Source organism: Schistocerca cancellata, chromosome 2 (assembly GCF_023864275.1).
Source record: "Schistocerca cancellata isolate TAMUIC-IGC-003103 chromosome 2, iqSchCanc2.1, whole genome shotgun sequence".
Lineage (NCBI taxonomy): Eukaryota > Metazoa > Arthropoda > Insecta > Orthoptera > Acrididae > Schistocerca > Schistocerca cancellata.
In genome coordinates this window covers 138810988-138831244 of record NC_064627.1, presented here as the reverse complement: position 1 = coordinate 138831244, position 20257 = coordinate 138810988, and the positions used below count along the sequence as shown (strand labels likewise).

Genomic DNA, 20257 nt, shown 5'->3' with positions numbered 1-20257 from the left:
GTCCCCCATTCGGATCTCCGGGCGGGGACTACTCAAGAGGATGTCGTTATCAGGAGAAAGAAAACTGGCGTTCTACGGATCGGAGCGTGGAATGTCAGATCCCTTAATCGGGCAGGTAGGTTAGAAAATTTAAAAAGGGAAATGGATAGGTTAAAGTTAGATATAGTGGGAATTAGTGAAGTTCGGTGGCAGGAGGAACAAGACTTCTGGTCAGGTGATTACAGGGTTATAAACACAAAGTCAAATAGGGGTAATGCAGGAGTAGGTTTAATAATGAATAGGAAAATAGGAATGCGGGTAAGCTACTACAAACAGCATAGTGAACGCATTATTGTGGCCAAGATAGATACGAAGCCCACACCTACTACAGTAGTACAAGTTTATATGCCAACTAGCTCTGCAGATGACGAAGAAATTGAAGAAATGTATGACGAAATAAAAGAAATTATTCAGATAGTGAAGGGAGACGAAAATTTAATAGTCATGGGTGACTGGAATTCGAGTGTAGGAAAAGGGAGAGAAGGAAACATAGTAGGTGAATATGGATTGGGGCTAAGAAATGAAAGAGGAAGCCGCCTGGTAGAATTTTGCACAGAGCACAACTTAATCATAGCTAACACTTGGTTAAGAATCATGATAGAAGGTTGTATACATGGAAGAACCCTGGAGATACTAAAAGATATCAGATAGATTATATAATGGTAAGACAGAGATTTAGGAACCAGGTTTTAAATTGTAAGACATTTCCAGGGGCATATGTGGACTCTGACCACAATCTATTGGTTATGACCTGTAGATTAAAACTGAAGAAACTGCAAAAAGGTGGGAATTTAAGGAGATGGGACCTGGATAAACTGAAAGAACCAGAGGTTGTACAGAGTTTCAGGGAGAGCATAAGGGAACAATTGACAGGAACGGGGGAAAGAAATACAGTAGAAGAAGAATGGGTATCTTTGAGGGATGAAGTAGTGAAGGCAGCAGAGGATCAAGTATGTAAAAAGACGAGGGCTAGTAGAAATCCTTGGGTAACAGAAGAAATATTGAATTTAATTGATGAAAGGAGAAAATATAAAAATGCAGTAAACGAAGCAGGCAAAAAGGAATACAAACGTCTCAAAAATGAGATCGACAAGAAGTGCAAAATGGCTAAGCAGGGATGGCTAGAGGACAAATGTAAGGATGTAGAGGCTTATCTCACTAGGGGTAAGATAGATACTGCCTATAGGAAAATTAAAGAGACCTTTGGAAAGAAGAGAACCACTTGTATGAACATCAAGAGTTCAGATGGAAACCCGGTTCTAAGCAAAGAAGGGAAAGCAGAAAGGTGGAAGGAGTATATAGAGCGTCTATACAAGGGCGATGTACTTGAGGACAATATTATGGAAATGGAAGAGGATGTAGATGAAGATGAAATGGGAGATACGATACTGCGTGAAGAGTTTGACACAGCACTGAAAGACCAGAATCGAAACAAGGCCCCCGGAGTAGACAACATTCCATTGGAACTACTGACGGCCTTGGGAGAGCCAGTCCTGACAAAACTCTACCATCTGGTGAGCAAGATGTATGAAACAGGCGAAATACCCTCAGACTTCAAGAAGAATATAATAATTCCAATCCCAAAGAAAGCAGGTGTTCACAGATGTGAAAATTACCGAACAATCAGTTTAATAAGCCACAGCTGCAAAATACTAACACGAATTATTTACAGACGAATGGAAAAACTAGTAGAAGACAAGCTCGGGGAAGATCAGTTTGGATTCCGTAGAAATACTGGAACACGTGAGGCAATACTGACCTTACGACTTATCTTAGAAGAAAGATTAAGGAAAGGCAAACCTACGTTTCTAGCATTTGTAGACTTAGAGAAAGCTTTTGACAATGTTGATTGGAATACTCTCTTTCAAATTCTAAAGGTGGCAGGGGTAAAATACAGGGAGCGAAAGGCTATTTACAATTTGTACAGAAAGCAGATGGCAGTTATAAGAGTCGAGGGACATGAAAGGGAAGCAGTGGTTGGGAAGGGAGTGAGACAGGGTTTTAGCCTCTCCCCGATGTTATTCAATCTGTATATTGAGCAAGCAGTAAAGGAAACAAAAGAAAAATTCGGAGTAGGTATTAAAATTCATGGAGAAGAAATAAAAACGTTGAGGTTCGCCGATGACATTGTAATTCTGTCAGAGACAGCAAAGGACTTGGAAGACCAGTTGAACGGAATGGACAGTGTCCTGAAAGGACGATATAAGATGAACATCAACAAAAGCAAAACGAGGATAATGGAATGTAGTCGAATAAAGTCGGGTGGTGCTGAGGGAATTAGATTAGGAAATGAGACACTTAAAGTAGTAAAGGAGTTTAGCTATTTGGGGAGCAAAATAACTGATGATGGTCGAAGTAGAGAGGATATAAAATGTAGACTGGCAATGGCAAGAAAAGCGTTTCTGAAGAAGAGAAATTTGTTAACATCGAGTGTAGATTTAAGTGTCAGGAAGTTATTTCTGAAAGTATTTGTATGGAGTGTAGCCATGTATGGAAGTGAAACATGGACGGTAAATAGTTTGGACAAGAAGAGAATAGAAGCTTTTGAAATGTGGTGCTACAGAAGAATGCTGAAGATTAGATGGGTAGATCACATAACTAATGAGGAAGTATTGAATAGGATTGGGGAGAAGAGAAGTTTGTGGCACAACTTGACCAGAAGAAGGGATCGGTTGGTAGGACATGTTCTGAGGCATCAAAGGATCACCAATTTAGTATTGGAGGGCAGCGTGGAGGGTAAAAATCGTAGGGGGAGACCAAGAGATGAATACACTAAGCAGATTCAGAAGGATGTAGGTTGCAGTAGGTAGTGGGAGATGAAGAAGCTTGCACAGGATAGAGTAGCATGGAGAGCTGCATCAAACCAGTCTCAGGACTGAAGACCACAACAACAACATGTGAATACATTTACCAGTCAGTTGTACACATCAAAAATATCATTGGTAAGTACTGCACAAATACCTCCGTCCATGACCATGCAACAAGAGATAGACTCAACTTATATTTACCAAGAAAAAATAAACATAAAACTCAAAACAGCATTTTCCGCCAAGGAATAAAACTGTACAATAAATTACCAAAAGAGATTAAAGAAATTGCATAAAAACCCTTATTTAAAAAGGCAGCTAAAAAGTACCTGTTATGCAATACATTTTGTACATTGAAGGATTACTTAGATATAACAGAGTAGGGGTTTAATAAAAAAATGTTATACAAATGAATAATAATAATAATGATTATAAAACATCCGACATTCCACATAACACCTTCACTTTATGTTTTTTCATTCTTTTTTCCTTTCTAGAAATACTTACCCCCAAGTTATGGATAGCATAATACTAACACCTCTTCCTCTTTCTGAGCTCAACATCTCACTCATTATGGAGGGATGCTCACTCAATTTTTCAGGATAGCAAATGGGAAGCTGCGGTACAGAAAATGGCGCAGAGATCACCAGTGTGTGTGTGTGTGTGTGTGTGTGTGTGTAGTGAGTGAAGTGTTATGAAACAATGTGTGTATAGTGTGTGCAGTGGCTGATAGTGAGATATGAGTGAACAGTGTGGCATTACATTATTTAATAAGTTATTTGTAAAAATGTATCGTATACCAGGAGTAAATCTAATGATTGTCTCTAACTAGAAGTCTGTAAACATACGTGTTTAGGAATTAGCTTATTTTAAATTGATCACAAACTTATAAGTACTTTGACATGTCCTATATCCTTATAAAAAGAGATCTACGGATGAATAAAGATACTACTACTACTACTACTACTACTATATGAGTCTACACTTTATCTTCGACAAGGACAGAAGCTGAAGCAATGCATTAAAATTTGTGCCATGGCTGGAGCTTGAAGCCAGATCTCCTGCTTGCTAGGCAGATGTGCCAACCACTACACCACCGTAGCTGCACAGACCACTCTACTCCATTGCCCTTTCTAACATAAACTTCAACTCAAACGATTAGCCCATTTTTCCCTTCTTAAAGAAGTGAACGTCCGCCTGAGCCTCAAGTGCATGTTGACAGTGCAGCCTCCAGAAGTCAATCCTTCATGCATCACGCGAACTGCTGGAAGAAAGACCAACTGTACTTCCAAGCACTGCAGCCCTGCGATCTCATTTGCAATATTCATTCGCGTGTTTCATGTTGGCCTGCATAGACGCTGACAATGAATATCTGAAAACGTGCCTGTTTTCAGATGAAACAACTTTCCACATTTCTCGACATCTGAATCGCCACAGTATTAGGATTTGGGGCTCCTTAAACGCACTCAACACACGTGAACACGTCCGTGATAGCCCGAAGTTTAATATTTGGTGGGGCCTAATGCATAATAGGGTAGGAGGCCCATTTTTCCGCAAAGAAAACCGTAACGGGAAATGATTACCTGGACGTGCTCCAACAGTTCTAGCTAGCAGAGACCGAAGAGTTGAGTTGTCCGTCATTTTCCAGCAAGGTGGTGCACCCCCACATTGGAGTTTGAATGTGCGGAATGTGATGAATGACAAAGTTCCAGAGAAGTGTTGCGACGCCAGGCCTTTTTAAAGAGGTTCCAACACCAGTATGTGCTATAGTAATGAAGACTTTCTATGATATGTGGAAGGTACTAAACTTGACCTTAATAGACTTCTTTTCCTGAGGGGCGCCACAACGAAAATTTAACTTTCTGCAAATTCGGAGGTTGAGGGAGACGAAGATTAAGGTTTGTGCGTCATAAACATCCATGGAACTCCTTGGCTTTTTTTTTTCGAAATTGCACTAACTGCGACTCTCTGGTGGCAACTCTCAATATATCGATCGGTGCCTCACTTTAATATTCAATGACTTCCCAAAATTCACCAATAAAATTCGGTTCTCAAATCAATCATCCATGAGGAGGATGGACTAAAATAAATTCATACATATTTTTATCATATTCCAGCATATCAATATTCTTGGTTGGAAACACGTCAAATTTCACACTTATCGATGTATATCTTCACATCAGAAACCATACACTAACACAGATGTTCTTAGTATCTAATTTAAACAAAAGCTGATTTCAAACGTGGTACTTTTCCGTTTCCAACATAGCTCTGCATTATTGCAAAACATTCAACAATAATTTTCATTCATTAATTTGATTTATGTCAAAGGCGGTAACACGCGCCGACAGACCTTCTCTCGCCCTGTGGTCATCGCGCGGAGGGCAACAGCGGCCCCCTTATGGTCATAGACGTCGGCGTAGAAGATGCTGAGGACTGCAAGTTATGGCGTCCTGCACTCGACATGAAACAGAATACAGACAGAACGTTGAGTATTCATTTCAAACAATTTTAGTTACAACAACAAAATTTAACACTAATGCTACTCAACGTAGGTCATGTTATCGGAATAATATTGACATACCTGCCAATTGAGCAGTAGGATGTGGTGTAACTCTCTGAACTTTCTTGTCACACTACAGTGGATGGGTCGTGACGGTCCTATCACGTGACTCCCGCGCTCCCTGGTGACACCCCATTAGGCTACTTCCTGTGGGGTTAGGTGAAGGATCGCATGTACAAAACACCAGTCAGTGACATTGCTACACTTCGTGCACGAATCAGTCAAGTAAACAGAAATGCTGATGCTGGAAGGCTCACCCACATATGAGTAGGACTCGAATATCGCCTTTATGTTCTATGAGCGACTGGAGCAAACATTGAAATTCTGGCATAAAAAAAGACTTTGAGGGCGGCTAAACGTTTTACAAGAAACCACGATGTTCTGCCTGTTCTGCCGCTAATGGTTTCCAAGCTGTTATTTTTTTAATAGTAGCGCGAGTTTAGGGACACCGTGTTTATCATGTCAATGGGGAGCGTGTAAGTGTATCCAGAAGAGAAGGGCACGCCGGCCTGAGTGGCCGAGCGGTTCTAGGCGCTACAGTCTGGAACCGCGAGACCGCTACGGTCGCAGGTTCGAATCCTGCATCGGGCATGGATGTGTGTGATGTCCTTACGCTAGTTAGGTTTAAGTAGTTCTAAGGCTAGGGGACTGATGACCTCAGAAGTTGAGTCCCATAGTGCTCAGAGCCATTTGAACCATTTGAGAACGGCACAGCTTTTGCTTCTGCAACCGTAGGGTATGCGATATTCAGCGCACAACAGCTGACAACATCGCCCCCTTCATGTTCGACTGACAATCAGTCGGCTGTTATGATAGAGGTACAGAGGTTGGACAAATGGCTCTGAGCACTATGCGACTTAATTTCTGAGGTCATCAGTCCCCTAGAACTTAGAACTACTTAAGCCTAACTAACCTAAGGACATCACACACATCCATGCCCGAGGCAGGATTCGAACCTGCGACCGAAGCGGTCGCTCGGCTCCAGACTGTAGCGCCTAGAACCGCACGGCCACTTCGACCGGTGGACAAAAACATGTAAACACCACAAGAAATGCGTGCTTCTCAACATAAAGGCAGATGCTAGTCAAGCCTGCGCTGTGGAGTTTGACCACGAACGGAACCTGTACAGTATCCTCAGTAAGTTGCGAATGGCAGTCCTGGTCAGGTCAATGTTCTGTGTAGTTGTCAGTGGATTATGTCATAGCTAAATGAATTGGAACATGACCATGTTGTTGGTGCTCGTACGTTGAGTTTTTCTGTAACCAAAGTAGCCGAAGTGTTTGACGTTTCAGAGGCATCGTATCGAATATTTATCCTGCACCAGGGAAAGCCGAAAAACATCATCCGCTAAGTAACACCGGGGACGAATGTTATTGTTGACTGATCGTGACAGACGGTGGGTCATTGAAGAGTATTCTGACGAAAAGTAAGACGACGACATCTGCAAAAGTTACCGCAGAACTGAATGTCTACCGCGAGAACCCTGTTAGCTGCAAAACAAGATGAAGACCGCTCCATTTGCAAGGCGAACTGGAATTCAAAAGCCACTCATCAGTGATGCAAACGCCCGTAACAGGAAAACATAGAACCGGAGCCATAAAATCTCTACCATGGAGCAATGGATGAAAGTCATTTGGCAGGATGAGTCTTGTTTCGCACTGTTTCCAACTTCTGGCAGACCTTACCTCCCAAGAGTGAAACGTGGCGTGGGTTCGGTGTTGACAGATTTGAAAATTACCGAACTATCAGTTTAATAAGTCACATCTGCAAAATACTAACGCGAATTCCTTACAGACGAATGGAAAAACTGGTAGAAGCCGACATCGGGGAAGATCAGTTTGGATTCCGTAGAAATATTGGAACACGTGAGGCAATACTGACACTACGACTTAGAAGCTAGATTAAGGAAATGCAATCCTACGTTTCTAGCATTTGTAGACTTACAGAAAGCTTTTGACAATGTTAACTGGAATACTCTCTTTCAAATTCTGAAGGTGGTAGGGGTAAAATACAGGGAGCGAAAGGCTATTTACAATTTGTACAGAAAGCAGATGGCAGTTATAAGAGTCGAGGGACGTGAAAGGGAAGCAGTGGTTGTGAAGGGAGTGAGACAGGGTTGTATATTGAGCAAACAGTAAAGGAAACAAAAGAAAAATTCGGAGTAGGTATTAAAATCCATGGAGAAGAAATAAAAACTTTGAGGTCCACCGATGAGACTGTAATTCTGGCAGAGACAGCAAAGGACTTGGAAGAGCAGTTGAACGGAATGGACAGTGTCTTTAAAGGAGGGTATAAGATGAACATCAACAAAAGCAAAACGAGGATTATGGAATGTAGTCGAATTAAGTCGGGCGATGCTGAGGGAATTAGATTAGGAAATGAGACGTTTAAAGTAGTAAATGAGTTTTGCTATTTGGGGAGCAAAATAACTGATGATGGTCGAAGTAGAGAGGATATAAAATAGAGACTGGCAATGGCAAGGAAAGCGTTTCTGAAGAAGAGAAATTTGTTAACATCGAGTATAGATTTAAGTGTCAGGAAGTCGTTTGTGAAAGTATTTGTATGTAGTGTAGCCATGTATGGAAGTGAAACGTGGACGATAAATAGTTTAGACAAGAAGAGAATAGAAGCCGTTGAAATATGGTGCTTCAGAAGAATGCTGAAAATTAGACGGATATATCACATAACTAATGAGGAGGTACTGAATAGAATGGGGGACAAGAGGAGTTTGTGGCATAACTTGACTATAAGAAGGGATCGTTTGGTTGGACATGTTCTGAGGCATCAAGAGATCCCCAATTTTGCATTGGAGGGCAGCGTGGAGGGTAAAAATCGTAGAGGGAGACCAAGAGATGAATACAGTAAACAGATTCATAAGGATGTAGGTTGCAGTAAGTACTGGGAGATGAAGAACCTTGCACAGGATAGAGTAGCATGGAGAGCTGCATCAAACCATTCTCAGGACGGAAGACCGCAACAACAACAACATCTTGGTATTCCAAATGCTCCTTGGTTACTATTCAAGGTCGAATTACTTCCAAGGATTATGTGGCCGTTTTGGGTGATGAGGTCCATCCCATGGTAAAATTTTTTTCCCACCATTCCGCCTCCTTAGCTGAGCAGTCTGTGCGTCGGACTGTCATGCATCGGGGCCAGGTTCGTTTCCGATACGCGTCGGTGACTTCTCCACTCGGGGACTGTGTGTCGTGTTGTCCTCATCATCATTTCATCATCATCGACACGCATATCGCCCAGTGTGGCGTCAACTCAAAAGACTTTCAACTCGCCGGCCGAAAGTCTCCGGGTGGGGACTCCCAGCTATCTATGCCGTACGGTGATTTAATTTTCAATTTTGTTCCCCAATGGAGATGCTATGTTCTAATGGCTTGCATCGTCCATGACTGGTTCTGTGAGCACGAAGATGAATTGTCACATTTCCCCTGCCTACGACTGTCATCAGATCTCAATATTGTTGAGCCTTTGTGGTCTACCGTGGAGAGAAGGCTGTATGATCCACCACCATCATCCGTACCTGGACTTCCCACTGTAGTATAAGATTCCCTAAAAAACCATACAGGCCTGTGTGTACCCCCTCCGACACGACTGGGTGTTGTTTAGACCGCCAAAGGTTTCCCTCCATCGTGTTAAGCATGGTAATGTGTTGTGTTTTTGGTGTTTGCATATTTTTGTCCGCCTGTGTACATCGCGCACACCGCCGCCGCGCTGACACGCCAGCAGCCCACAGGTCACTCAGTTGGTGGCGCACCTGTTGCAGGCGCGGTGAACCAGTACCGCTACTACGGCGGCGCCAACGAGCGGCGACCCGACGGCGCGGAGGGCGCCTTCGCACCACCCAGCAAGCGCAGGTAAGCCAGCTCACCTCTACTCACCTTGGCGGTACCACTGTCGCACGGCAAGTAGGGAAGCGTAGCCACTGCGGACTCTCATTACACTGCTGGCCACTATACACTGTCCAGTAACATTTATGAGGTTGTTGTGTTGTTGTGGTCTTCAGTTCTGAGACTGGTTTGATGCAGCTCTCCGTGCTACTCTATCCTGTGCAAGCTTCTTCATCTCCCAGTACCTACTGCAACCTACATCCTTCTGAATCTGCTTAGTGTATTCATCTCTTGGTCTCCCCCTGCGATTTTTACATTCCACGCAGCCCTCCAATACTAAATTGGTGATCCCTTGATGCCTCAGAACATGTCCTACCAACCGATCCCTTCTTCTGGTCAAGTTGTGCCACAAACTTCTCTTCTCCCCAATCCTATTCAATACTTCCTCATTAGTTATGTGATCTACCCATCTAATCTTCAGCATTCTTCTGTAGCACCACATTTCGAAAGCTTCTATTCTCTTCTTGTCCAAACTATTTACCGTCCATGTTTCACTTCCATACATGGCTACACTCCATACAAATACTTTCAGAAATGACTTCCTGACACTTAAATCTATACTCGATGTTAACAAATTTCTCTTCTTCAGAAATGCTTTCCTTGCCATTGCCAGTCTACATTTTATATCCTCTCTACTTCGACCATCATCAGTTATTTTGCTCCCCAAATAGCAAAACTCCTTTACTACTTTAAGTGTCTCATTTCCTAATCTAATACCCTCAACATCACCCGACTTAATTCGACTACATTCCATTATCCTCGTTTTGCTTTTGTTGATGTTCATCTTATATCCTCCCTTCAAGACACTATCCATTCCGTTCAACTGCTCTTCCAAGTCCTTTGCTGTCTCTGACAGAATTACAATGTCATCGGCGAACCTCAACGTTTTTATTTCTTCTCCATGGATTTTAATACCTACACCGAATTTTTCTTTTGTTTCCTTTACTGCTTGCTCAATATACAGATTGAATAGCATCGGGGAGAGGCTACAACCCTGTCTTACTCCCTTCCCAACCACTGCTTCTCTTTCATGCCCTTCGACTCTTATAACTGCCATCTGGTTTCTATACAAATTGTAAATAGCCTTTCGCTCCCTGTATTTTACCCCTGCCGCCTTTAGAATTTGAAAGAGAGTATTCCAGTCAACATTGTCAAAAGCTTTCTCTAAGAGTACAAATGCTAGGAACGTAGGTTTGCCTTTCCTTAATCTTTCTTCTAAGATAATTCGTAAGGTCAGTATTGCCTCACGTGTTCCAGTATTTCTACGGAATCCAAACTGATCTTCCCCGAGGTCGGCTTCTACTAGTTTTTCCATTCGTCTGTAAATAATTCGTGTTAGTATTTTGCAGCTGTGGCTTATTAAACTGTATGTTCGGTAATTTTCACATCTGTCCACACCTGCTTTCTTTGGGATTGGAATTATTATATTCTTCTTGAAGTCTGAGGGTATTTCGCCTGTTTCATACATCTTGCTCACCAGATGGTAGAGTTTTGTCAGGACTGGCTCTCCCAAGGCCGTCAGTAGTTCCAATGGAATGTTGTCTATTCCGGGGGCCTTGTTTCGACTCAGGTCTTTCAGTGCTCATTTATGTGGCCGCCTGAAAAAACCTGAATAACCAACCTCTTACAGCTCGAGGCGTGCAGGAAGAGAGTCGGTGTGGTTCTGGAAGGATGTGGAGCCATGCCGAATCTAGTACCGTGCCCAGCTGCGCTAGGTATCTCTGTTGAAGACCCACATCGCGGTCGAGGTGGTCCCACAGATTCTCTATTGGATCTGGCGGCCAGTGGAGTACGGGTAACTCATTCTGGGGCTCTTCGAACCACACACGGACACTGTCAGCTGTGTGACACTATGCATTGTCCTGCTGGTAGATGCCATCGTGCTGCGGAAACGCGAACTGCACGTAAGGTTGGACATGGTCGCCAAGTTTAGATACATATTGTGTTGAGCCACTGTGCTTACCATAATTACGAAATAACCCACGGAATGCCACGAAAACACTCCCCAAACCATAGAGGACCCTCCCAGATGCAGGGCGTTTACCTTCAGAAATTTCACTCCGTACTCGTCAACGGCCATCTGTTGGATGGAGCTTAAAACGTGATTCTTCACGAAAGGCCACTCGTCGGCTCTCAGTGGACGTTCAGTTGCGGTATTGGCGTGAAAATTAGAGCCTTCGTCGTCGATCAAAAGGAGTCGGTACTGGTGCATGAAGAAGCCACACCTTGCGGTGGTCCGGCCGCTCTGGCCGAGCGCTTCTGGGCGCTTCAGTCCGGAACTACGCGAATGCTACGGTCGCAGGTTCGAATCCTGCCTCGGGCATGGATATGTGTGATGTCCTTAGGTTAGTTACGTCTAAGTACTTCTAAGTCTAGGGGACTGATGACCTCAGATGTTAAGTCCCATAGTGCTCAGAGCCATTTGAACCATTTGAACCTTGCGGTGGCCCATACGCAGCAGCGTTCGCTGAACAGTCGTGGAAGACACACTGTTGGTAGCCCCTTGGTCCGTCTGGACAATCAATTGCTCAACAGTTACACGTTCATTCGCCCATAAACATCTCTGCAGCCGTCGTTAACTCTTGTCATCTATGGTCCAAATGGTTCAGATCGCTCTGAGCACTATGGGACCTAACTTCTCAGGTCATCAGTCCCCTAGAACTTAGAACTACTTAAACCTAACTAGCCTGAGGACATCAGACACGTCCATGCCCGAGGCAGGATTCGAACCTACGGCAGTAGCGGTCGCGCGGTTCCAGACTGAAGCGCCTAGAACCGCTCGGCCACAGCGGCGGCCGGCGCCATCTATGGTCCGTGGTGCACCACAGTTGCCTCAGTGCTAGTTTTGGATACAGCCATTTTCCCATGCCCACCGTACTTTAACCACAGGATACTTAAATCACGGCGACACGCAAACAATTTAAAAACTTAGCCGTTCCGGAAATGCTTACACACTGGTCTCGAAAGCCAATGACCATGCCCTTTCGGATTGCATATAAATGGCTCCATTTCCGCATTACAACGAATGCACTGTTTTCCACGTCCCCCAAGTTTAATGTATCTACCACTGCTAGTGCTGCCACCTGCCCCCTATGAGTGGTTATTGCACGTTGACGTCGAACGTAGACAGTGGTCACATTAATGTACTTCGACAATGCACTTGCAGCACCGTTAACGCAGCACACAACAAACGTCTAACTGGCATGAAACGTACTACATCCTTGGATATACAAATAATCAGCATTTCAGCAAAACTGCTCTAGGTATGAGGGACGCCATTTACGTTTATGTATAAGGTAAGATTACACGGCAGTTTTTTGGTTTAGCCATAGAATTTGCATGCTGGTTCGTTGGTAGATGATCGTGTTATGCCAGGTGTACCAATTGATCATGGCAATATTATGGCGTTGAGATTTATCGTTCTGCAATATGCTGTTCACCTTGATCGCGACCCCATGACTCTCGTGCGAATATAGAATCGATCAGTTCAGAAGGGCCGTTTTCAATGCCATGCATGACCGCAACTGCCCCATGTGACTAGCGCTCGATAGGATAGCCGTATTGTTAGCTCAGCCATGCAGGAACGTTACCCAAAACATTATGACCACCTACTTAATAGCTTTTTTGTCTGTCTATGGAACGAAATACTTCACTGATTCTGCATATCAGTGATCCGACAGTTTTTTGGTAGGTTTTTAGACGTATTTCGCATTAGATGTCTACGCGCAGGTCATGTAATTCGCATAAATAACGGGCCGCTCATTTGCGTACACGATGATGGCGCCCGATGGTTTCCATAGGATTCACATCAGGCGAATATGGTCGCCGAGACATCAACGTGAGTTCACTACAGTCCTCCTCAAACCACTGAAGAACGGATTTGGCTGCAGTACACGGACAATTATACTGCTGAAAGATGACATCGCGGTCGACGAATACATCAAGCGTGAAGGGATACAGGAGGTTCGCAGCTGTCAGCGTGTGTTCAATTACTACCACAGGTCCCCTGCAAGCGCAGGAGAATGGCTCCCATAGCACTATACTGCTCCCTCCAGCCTATGTCTGTGCCACGCTGCACTTTTCGAGCCGCCGTTCACCTCGATGACGGTCTTTATGGAGACGCCCATCGACCTTGTGTACCAAAAATGAGATTTACTCGAGGAGCCGACAAGTTTCCATTGAGCGACGGTCGAATCTGATGGTCCCGTACCCACTGTAATCGTAAGTGATGGCGTTGCTGGGTCAACATAAGAACACGTCGGGGTGGTCTGCTGCGGAACTCCATGTTCAACAATGTACAATGAACGGTATGCTCCGAAACACTTGTGCTGCATCAGTATTGTGATCTTTCAGCAGAGATACCACAGATCACCACCCATCCTACTACACAGAGCAGATAAGCCTCCGAACACGACGTTCTGTGACGAGTCGTGTACGTCCAACTACTTAGCGCCTAGTGGTGATTTCACTGCCCTTCTACCTCTTTCCATCCACGACATAGCAAGCGAACATTCGACCTGCTTCGCCATTTTCGAGATACTAGTTCATATGCTCTGCTTAATAATAATCTGCCCTTTGTCAAAGTCACTTACCTCCAGGGATCTTCGCTAGGATGATGCCCCGTCAGTGTCTGCTCTGCTTACATACTTTCGTTAAAGCGTCACCTGCCCGCAACGCCACCAGGCAGCATCCAACATCGCGACCGCATCAAATATGAATTAAAAAACAGGAGCTGTCGAAGCTAATCACCATATTCTTCACCACGAGATGACTTAAATAACAATGCTGTCACAAAAGACTTTGCTGTCATATCGGCCTCCTGTACCTGAAACCCATAGGTTGCCAAGGGCACAAACTACTTGTGAAACATTCACAACTGTTCAACACATTAGATTTTCTGTAGCACTGCTGGAGTAATGAAATAACGTCTAAAAATGTGCGCACAAACAAAAACAGGTCATCCACGAATCACATAGTAGAGGCCAGCATAGGTAAGCTTGAATCAGCTCCTTAATGGGGCAGCATACAGTGGCACCTGGCTGGCAGTTCCGACTTCAACGACAGACGCTGCCTACCTATCTGGAATAAATAAAAAACTCTTTGTCTGCTTTGGTGCAGCAAGTGACCGATGCCCTATACAGCCAGACGGCAGTGCGTGAACACTGTCTGCTCTAGAATCTTCCTCAGACGATTTTAAAGAAACTATTCGTCAAAAAATTGTTTCTTTTACATTTTGAGGTCTCATTCGTCAGTTTCATACTTAACTTCGTGTTATATCGTTAGTCGTCACAGTTATTGTGATATTTCGAAAGTAAGTAACCCACTGCACGAAATTCAGATTTCAGTGACGAACGTGTCTCCGAAATGCAGCTACAGTGTTGAATTTTTCTATCAGTTTGGGGAAGAGATATATATCTATCAAACATTGTTGTTGTAGTCTTCAGTCCAAAGACAGCTTTGATGCAACTCTCCAAGCTACTCTATCCTGTCCAAGCCTCTTCATCTCCGAGTAACTACTGCAACCTATATCCTACTGAATCTGCTTACTGCATTCATCTCTTGGTCTCCCTCTATGATCCCCCCCCCCCCCCATCCCCCAACGCTTCACTCCAGTACTAAATTGGTGATCTCTTGATGCCACGATGCCACAGAATGTGTCCTATCAACCGATCCCTTCATCTAGTCAGGCTGTACTAGAAATTTCTCTTCTCCCCAATTGCATTCACTACCTCCGCATTACTTAACGTGATCTACCCATTCTGTTGTTGTGGTCTTCAGTCCTGAGACTGGTTTGATGCAGCTCTCCATGCTACTCTATCCTGTGCAACCTTCTTCATCTCCCAGTACTTACTACAACCTACATCCTTCTGAACCTGCTTAGTGTATTCATCTCTTGGTCTCCCTCTACGATTTTTACCCTCCACGCTGCCCTCCAATGCTAAATTTGTGATTCCTTGATGCCACAGAACATGTCCTGCTAATCGGTCCCTTCTTTTTGTCAAGTTGTGCCACAAACTCCTCTTCTCCCCAATTCTATTCAATACTTCATCATTAGTTATGTGATCTACCCATCTAATCTTCAGCATTCTTCTGTAGCACCACATTTCGAAAGCTTCTATTCTCTTCTTGTCCAAACTAGTTATCGTCCATGTTTCATTTCCATACATGGCTACACTCCATACAAATACTTTCAGAAACGACTTCCTGACACTTTAATCTATACTCGATGTTAACAAATTTCTCTTCTTCAGAAACGCTTTCCTTGCCATTGCCAGTCTACATTTGATATCCTCTCTACTTCGACCATCATCAGTTATTTTACTCCCCAAATAGCAAAACCCCTTCACTACTTTAAGTGTCTCATTTTCTAATCTAATTCCCTCAGCTTCACCCAACATAATTCGACTACATTCCATTATCCTCGTTTTGCTTTTGTTGATGTTCCTCTTATATCCTCCTTTCAAGACACTGTCCATTCCGTTCAACTGCTCTTCCAAGTCCTTTGCTGTCTCTGACAGAATTACAATGTCATCGGCGAACCTCAAAGGTTTTATTTCTTCTCCATGGATTTTAATACCTACTCCGAATTTTTCTTTTGTTTCCTTTACCGCTTGCTCAATATACCGATTGAATAACATCGAGGAGAGGCTACAACCCTGTCTCACTCCCTTCCCAACCACTGCTTCCCTTTCGTGCCCCACGACTCTTATAACTGTGATCTGGTTTCTGTACAAATTGTAAATAGCCTTTTGCTCTCCGTTTTACCCCTGCCACCTTTAGAATTTGAAAGAGAGTATTCCAGTCAACATTGTCAAAAGCTTTCTCTAAGTCTACAAATGCTAGAATCGTAGGTTTGCCTTTCCTTAATCTTTCTTCTAAGATAAGTCGTAAGGTCAGTATTGCCTCACGTGTTCCAATATTTCTACGGAATCCAAACTGATCTTCCCCGAGGTCGGCTTCTACCAGTTTTTCCATTCGTCTGTAAAGAATTCGTGTTAGTAAATACTAACACGAATTGCAGCTGTGACTTATTAAACTCTTTCAAATAGCAAACCTCATCTACTACTTTAAGTGTCTCATTTCCTAAGCTAATTCAGTCAGCATCACCTGGTTTGATTCGACCACATTCCATTGCCCTCGTTTTGATTCTGTTGATGTTCATCCTATATCCCTCTTTCAAGACACTGTCCATTCCTTTCACACAGCATTAAAATGTCGTCCGCAAATTTCAAAGTTTATATTTCTCCTTCTAGGATCATCGGTGACGATGTTACAAACTTTCAGAGATGACGTAGGAAGTAAAGGTATCGACTTCAGCAGTTGCAGCTCGGGGAGTACATGTTCTGGGTGTTCACAAGTTTTTAGATTCAGTTAAATTTAAGAGAGTGAAATTAATAGCATCTTCTGTATAACAGTTATGCTTATCAACAAATTTATACAACTACAGCCAGTGCCATTAATAATAACAATACAATAAGTATAATAATAATAATAATAATGTCAATAGCAATAACAACAACAACAATAATAATAATAATAATAAGATGCATAACTTATCTCACAAAAGAAACAATTGTTTTTGTGAATTTTTGTTCTTTTGTACATAATTAAATACAGTTTAGGGCAATAACGCAATAATACATAAACTTTCGCAACTCACCATTCCGCACTTTTTTGCAAGTCGGAGTTTTCGTGCTTTGCGATTTTTTTGGACAAATGAACCAGATCCCTAAGAGATATATTAGTTCACGAATTTACTTCCGGGGTGAAAATCAGTTCTTCTTACTCTGCTCCCACACAATAACTTGTGGTAACTGTACACTTCCTTGTTAAATGTTCGCTTGTAGTCACGCTTATTAGATTTCGTCACTCTCTCAGTCAAAAGATCTGTTCTCGGAAGCCCTAGTTCCTTTGCGACTAACTTTTCCTGGTAATTTATTTTTCTATTCCCAGAACGAGATTTTCACTCTGCACCGGAGCGTGCTCTGCTATGAAACTTCCTGGTAGATTAAAGCTGTGTGCCGGACCGCGGCTCGAACTTAGGACCATCGCCTTTCACGTGCAAGTGCTCTACCGACTGAATTACTGAATTACTCAAGCACGACTGACGATCCGTCCTCACAGCTTTACTTTTCTGCTAGCATCTAAAATAGCTTCAACGTAGTTCATGTTTACACTGCACACGAAAGCCGATCCCCGCACAGTAAACAACCAACTCCAAACACAAAGTGCCGTTTGTGAAAATCATTATACTCAGGTAGGAATGTCTACCAATACGGTCACTTGACTAGAATACAAATGACATGCTGAGAGCCAAAAAGGGCCTAAAGCACACTGTCGTCGGTCCCACCTTTAATTGAATATCAGAGAAACCAGTGATACAGTTTTTCATGAATTTTCATATATGCAATGTGGGCCTACAGCACAGATAAACCTGACTCAGCATAAGATCAACAGATTTCAGAATAAATGTTACAGTGATGTGATTTAGGCCGTTACGATTCTCAGCATCTCAAATGGATTACTGTATGATAAAATCCATAACTTAATATACTATAACTCATTCATAAACCCACTGTCAGTACAACTATAACAAATACTGACGTCTGCTACAACATATAAATAGTGAATTATCATATCTGAGGAGTGTGCTATCATCTAGTGGGATTTAGGCCGAGCAAACGGGGCTAAAAGTCTGCCGCACTGTGCTACCACCTGGTGGTAGTGACGTAAATTTCTGTTTGCGTACGAAAGGCTAGCTGTGCACATCGTGAACCGTGTACGTAATTTACCAAATCCGTATGTATTTGGTCTGTTAGACAGTTACGTCAGGCGAGTTGCGCAAGAGCAAAATCATGTTAAAAAGTGCACAATTGAAGGTGTGCTCGCGACTCTGATGCCAAGTTTCACGGAGCATAGAGGAACAGCAGCGCGGTAGATTAAGTGCCGTACACTATGTGTTCAAAAATATCCGGACAGCCCAAAAACATACGTTTTTGATATTAGGTGTATTGTGCTGCCACCTATCGCTAGGTACTACATATTAGCGACCTCTGTGGTTATTAGACATCGTGAGAGAGCAGAATGGGATGCTCCTCGGAACTCATGGAACTCAAACGTGGTCAGGTGACTGGGTGTCACTTGTGTCATACGTCTGTACCCGAGATTTCCACACTCCTAAACATCCCTAAGTCCACTGTTTCTGATGTGATAGTGAAGTGGAAACGTGATGGGACACGTACAGCTCAAAAGCGTACAGGCCGACCTCGTCTGTTGACTGACAGAGACCGCCGACAGTTGAAGACGGTCGTAATGTGTAATAGCCAGACGTCTATCCAGACTAGCACACAGCAATTCGAAACTGCGTCAGGATCCACAGCAAGTGGATTTCATGATCGAGCGGCTTGCTCATAAGCCACACATCACGGCGGTAAATGCCAAACGACACCTCCCTTGGCGTAAGGAGCGTAAACATTGGACGATTGAACAGTGGAAAAACGTTGTGTGGAGTGACGAATCAGGGTAGACAATGTGCCGATCCGATGGCAGGGTGTGGGTATGGCGAATGCCCGGTGAACGTCATCTGCCAGCGTGTGTGGTGCCAACAGTATTTGGAGGCGGTGGTGCTATGGTGTGGTCTTGTTTTTCATGGAGGGGGTTGGCACCACCTTCTTGTTTTGCGTGGCACTATCATAGCACAGACCTACATTGATGTTTTAAGCACCTTCTTGCTTCCCACTGTTGAAGAGCAATTCGAGGATGGCGACTGCACCTTTAAACACCATTGAGCACCTGTTCATAATGCACGGCCTGTGGTGGAGTGGTTACACGACGATAACATCCCTGTAATGGACTGGCCTGCACAGATTCCTGACCTGAATCCTATAGAACACCTTTGGGATGTTTTGAAACGCCGACTTCGTGCCAGACCTCACCGACCGACATCGATACCTTTCCTCAGTGCAGCACTCCGTGAAGAATGGGCTGCCATTCCCCAAGAAACCTTCCAGCACCTGATTGAAGGCATGCCTGCGAGAATGGAAGCTGTCATTAAGGCTAAGGGTGGGCCAACGCCATATTGAATTCCTGATTTACCGAGGGGAGGGCGACACGAACTTGTCATTTTCAGCTAGGTGTCCGGATACTTTTGATCACATAGTGTATCTTTCATATTGCAGCAGGCATTCAAAGAAAAACAATCAATAAATCTCCAATGTGTCGAAAGTTAGGGTCTTCAGTGCTCTTGAGCTCCTACACAGAATTCGCCATGAATTTGAGGTAAGGGACGCTGGTCATGAAGCGGCGGACAGCAACCCTACAATCACCTGCACGATGAAGCGATTGGAGTGTTGCAGCCCGCCGCTTCCTGGTATGAAGTAAACACGCTTTTAAAGTGTCAGTTTTTCAACTGACCAGTTTGAACTATGACGCCCTGCCTGTTGGAGATAACAGTATTTTATTTTGAGAAGTTTGAGTCCTCCTCCTTCGCGTATGAGGACTTCAGTGTTTACCAAGGTATATACACCTGCAGATATGATTTGCACTCACGAAACCGGTCGATGTCCCTGTAAAAATTAGCTTTCAGCTGAAAGCGGTTTACTTGGGAAACATGAATTACTTCCGTAGTGGTTGCCCTTAACATAAAACCATGTTTACTTGACATTTTTTTTCTTATTTTGGTCCAAAATGTGAAAAGCAAAGAGCATACAGTAGGAGAGATCTGCTGTCAGAGGTATCACAAAGATTTTCGCTCATACTGTAACTTTCCACTCGGTCGTATTGATCCGTCCCCATCATCCTTGAACGTTTGTAACTTCATCACGAAACCATTTTGTATGCTGGAACAAGTGCGAACTGTTTGCAAATGGTGTTTCCACAGAAATCCTGAAACAAATAATCTTCACCACAAAAGAAGTTATGGATACCAAAGCATTATTTCTGCGCGAAGA

General features: G+C 43.6%; 1 protein-coding gene across 2 annotated transcripts in view; it reads left to right on the top strand.

Annotated features, from left to right (window-relative positions):
• The window catches only part of LOC126161414 (prohormone-2-like), a 297507-nt gene that overhangs the window by 176710 nt on the left and 100540 nt on the right, over nucleotides 1-20257 (top strand). For both annotated transcript variants that reach the window (XM_049917204.1, XM_049917203.1), the window contains exon 4: nucleotides 9185-9275. In XM_049917204.1, the coding sequence (XP_049773161.1) occupies nucleotides 9185-9275 (91 nt within the window). The remainder of the gene's footprint in view (nucleotides 1-9184; nucleotides 9276-20257) is intronic.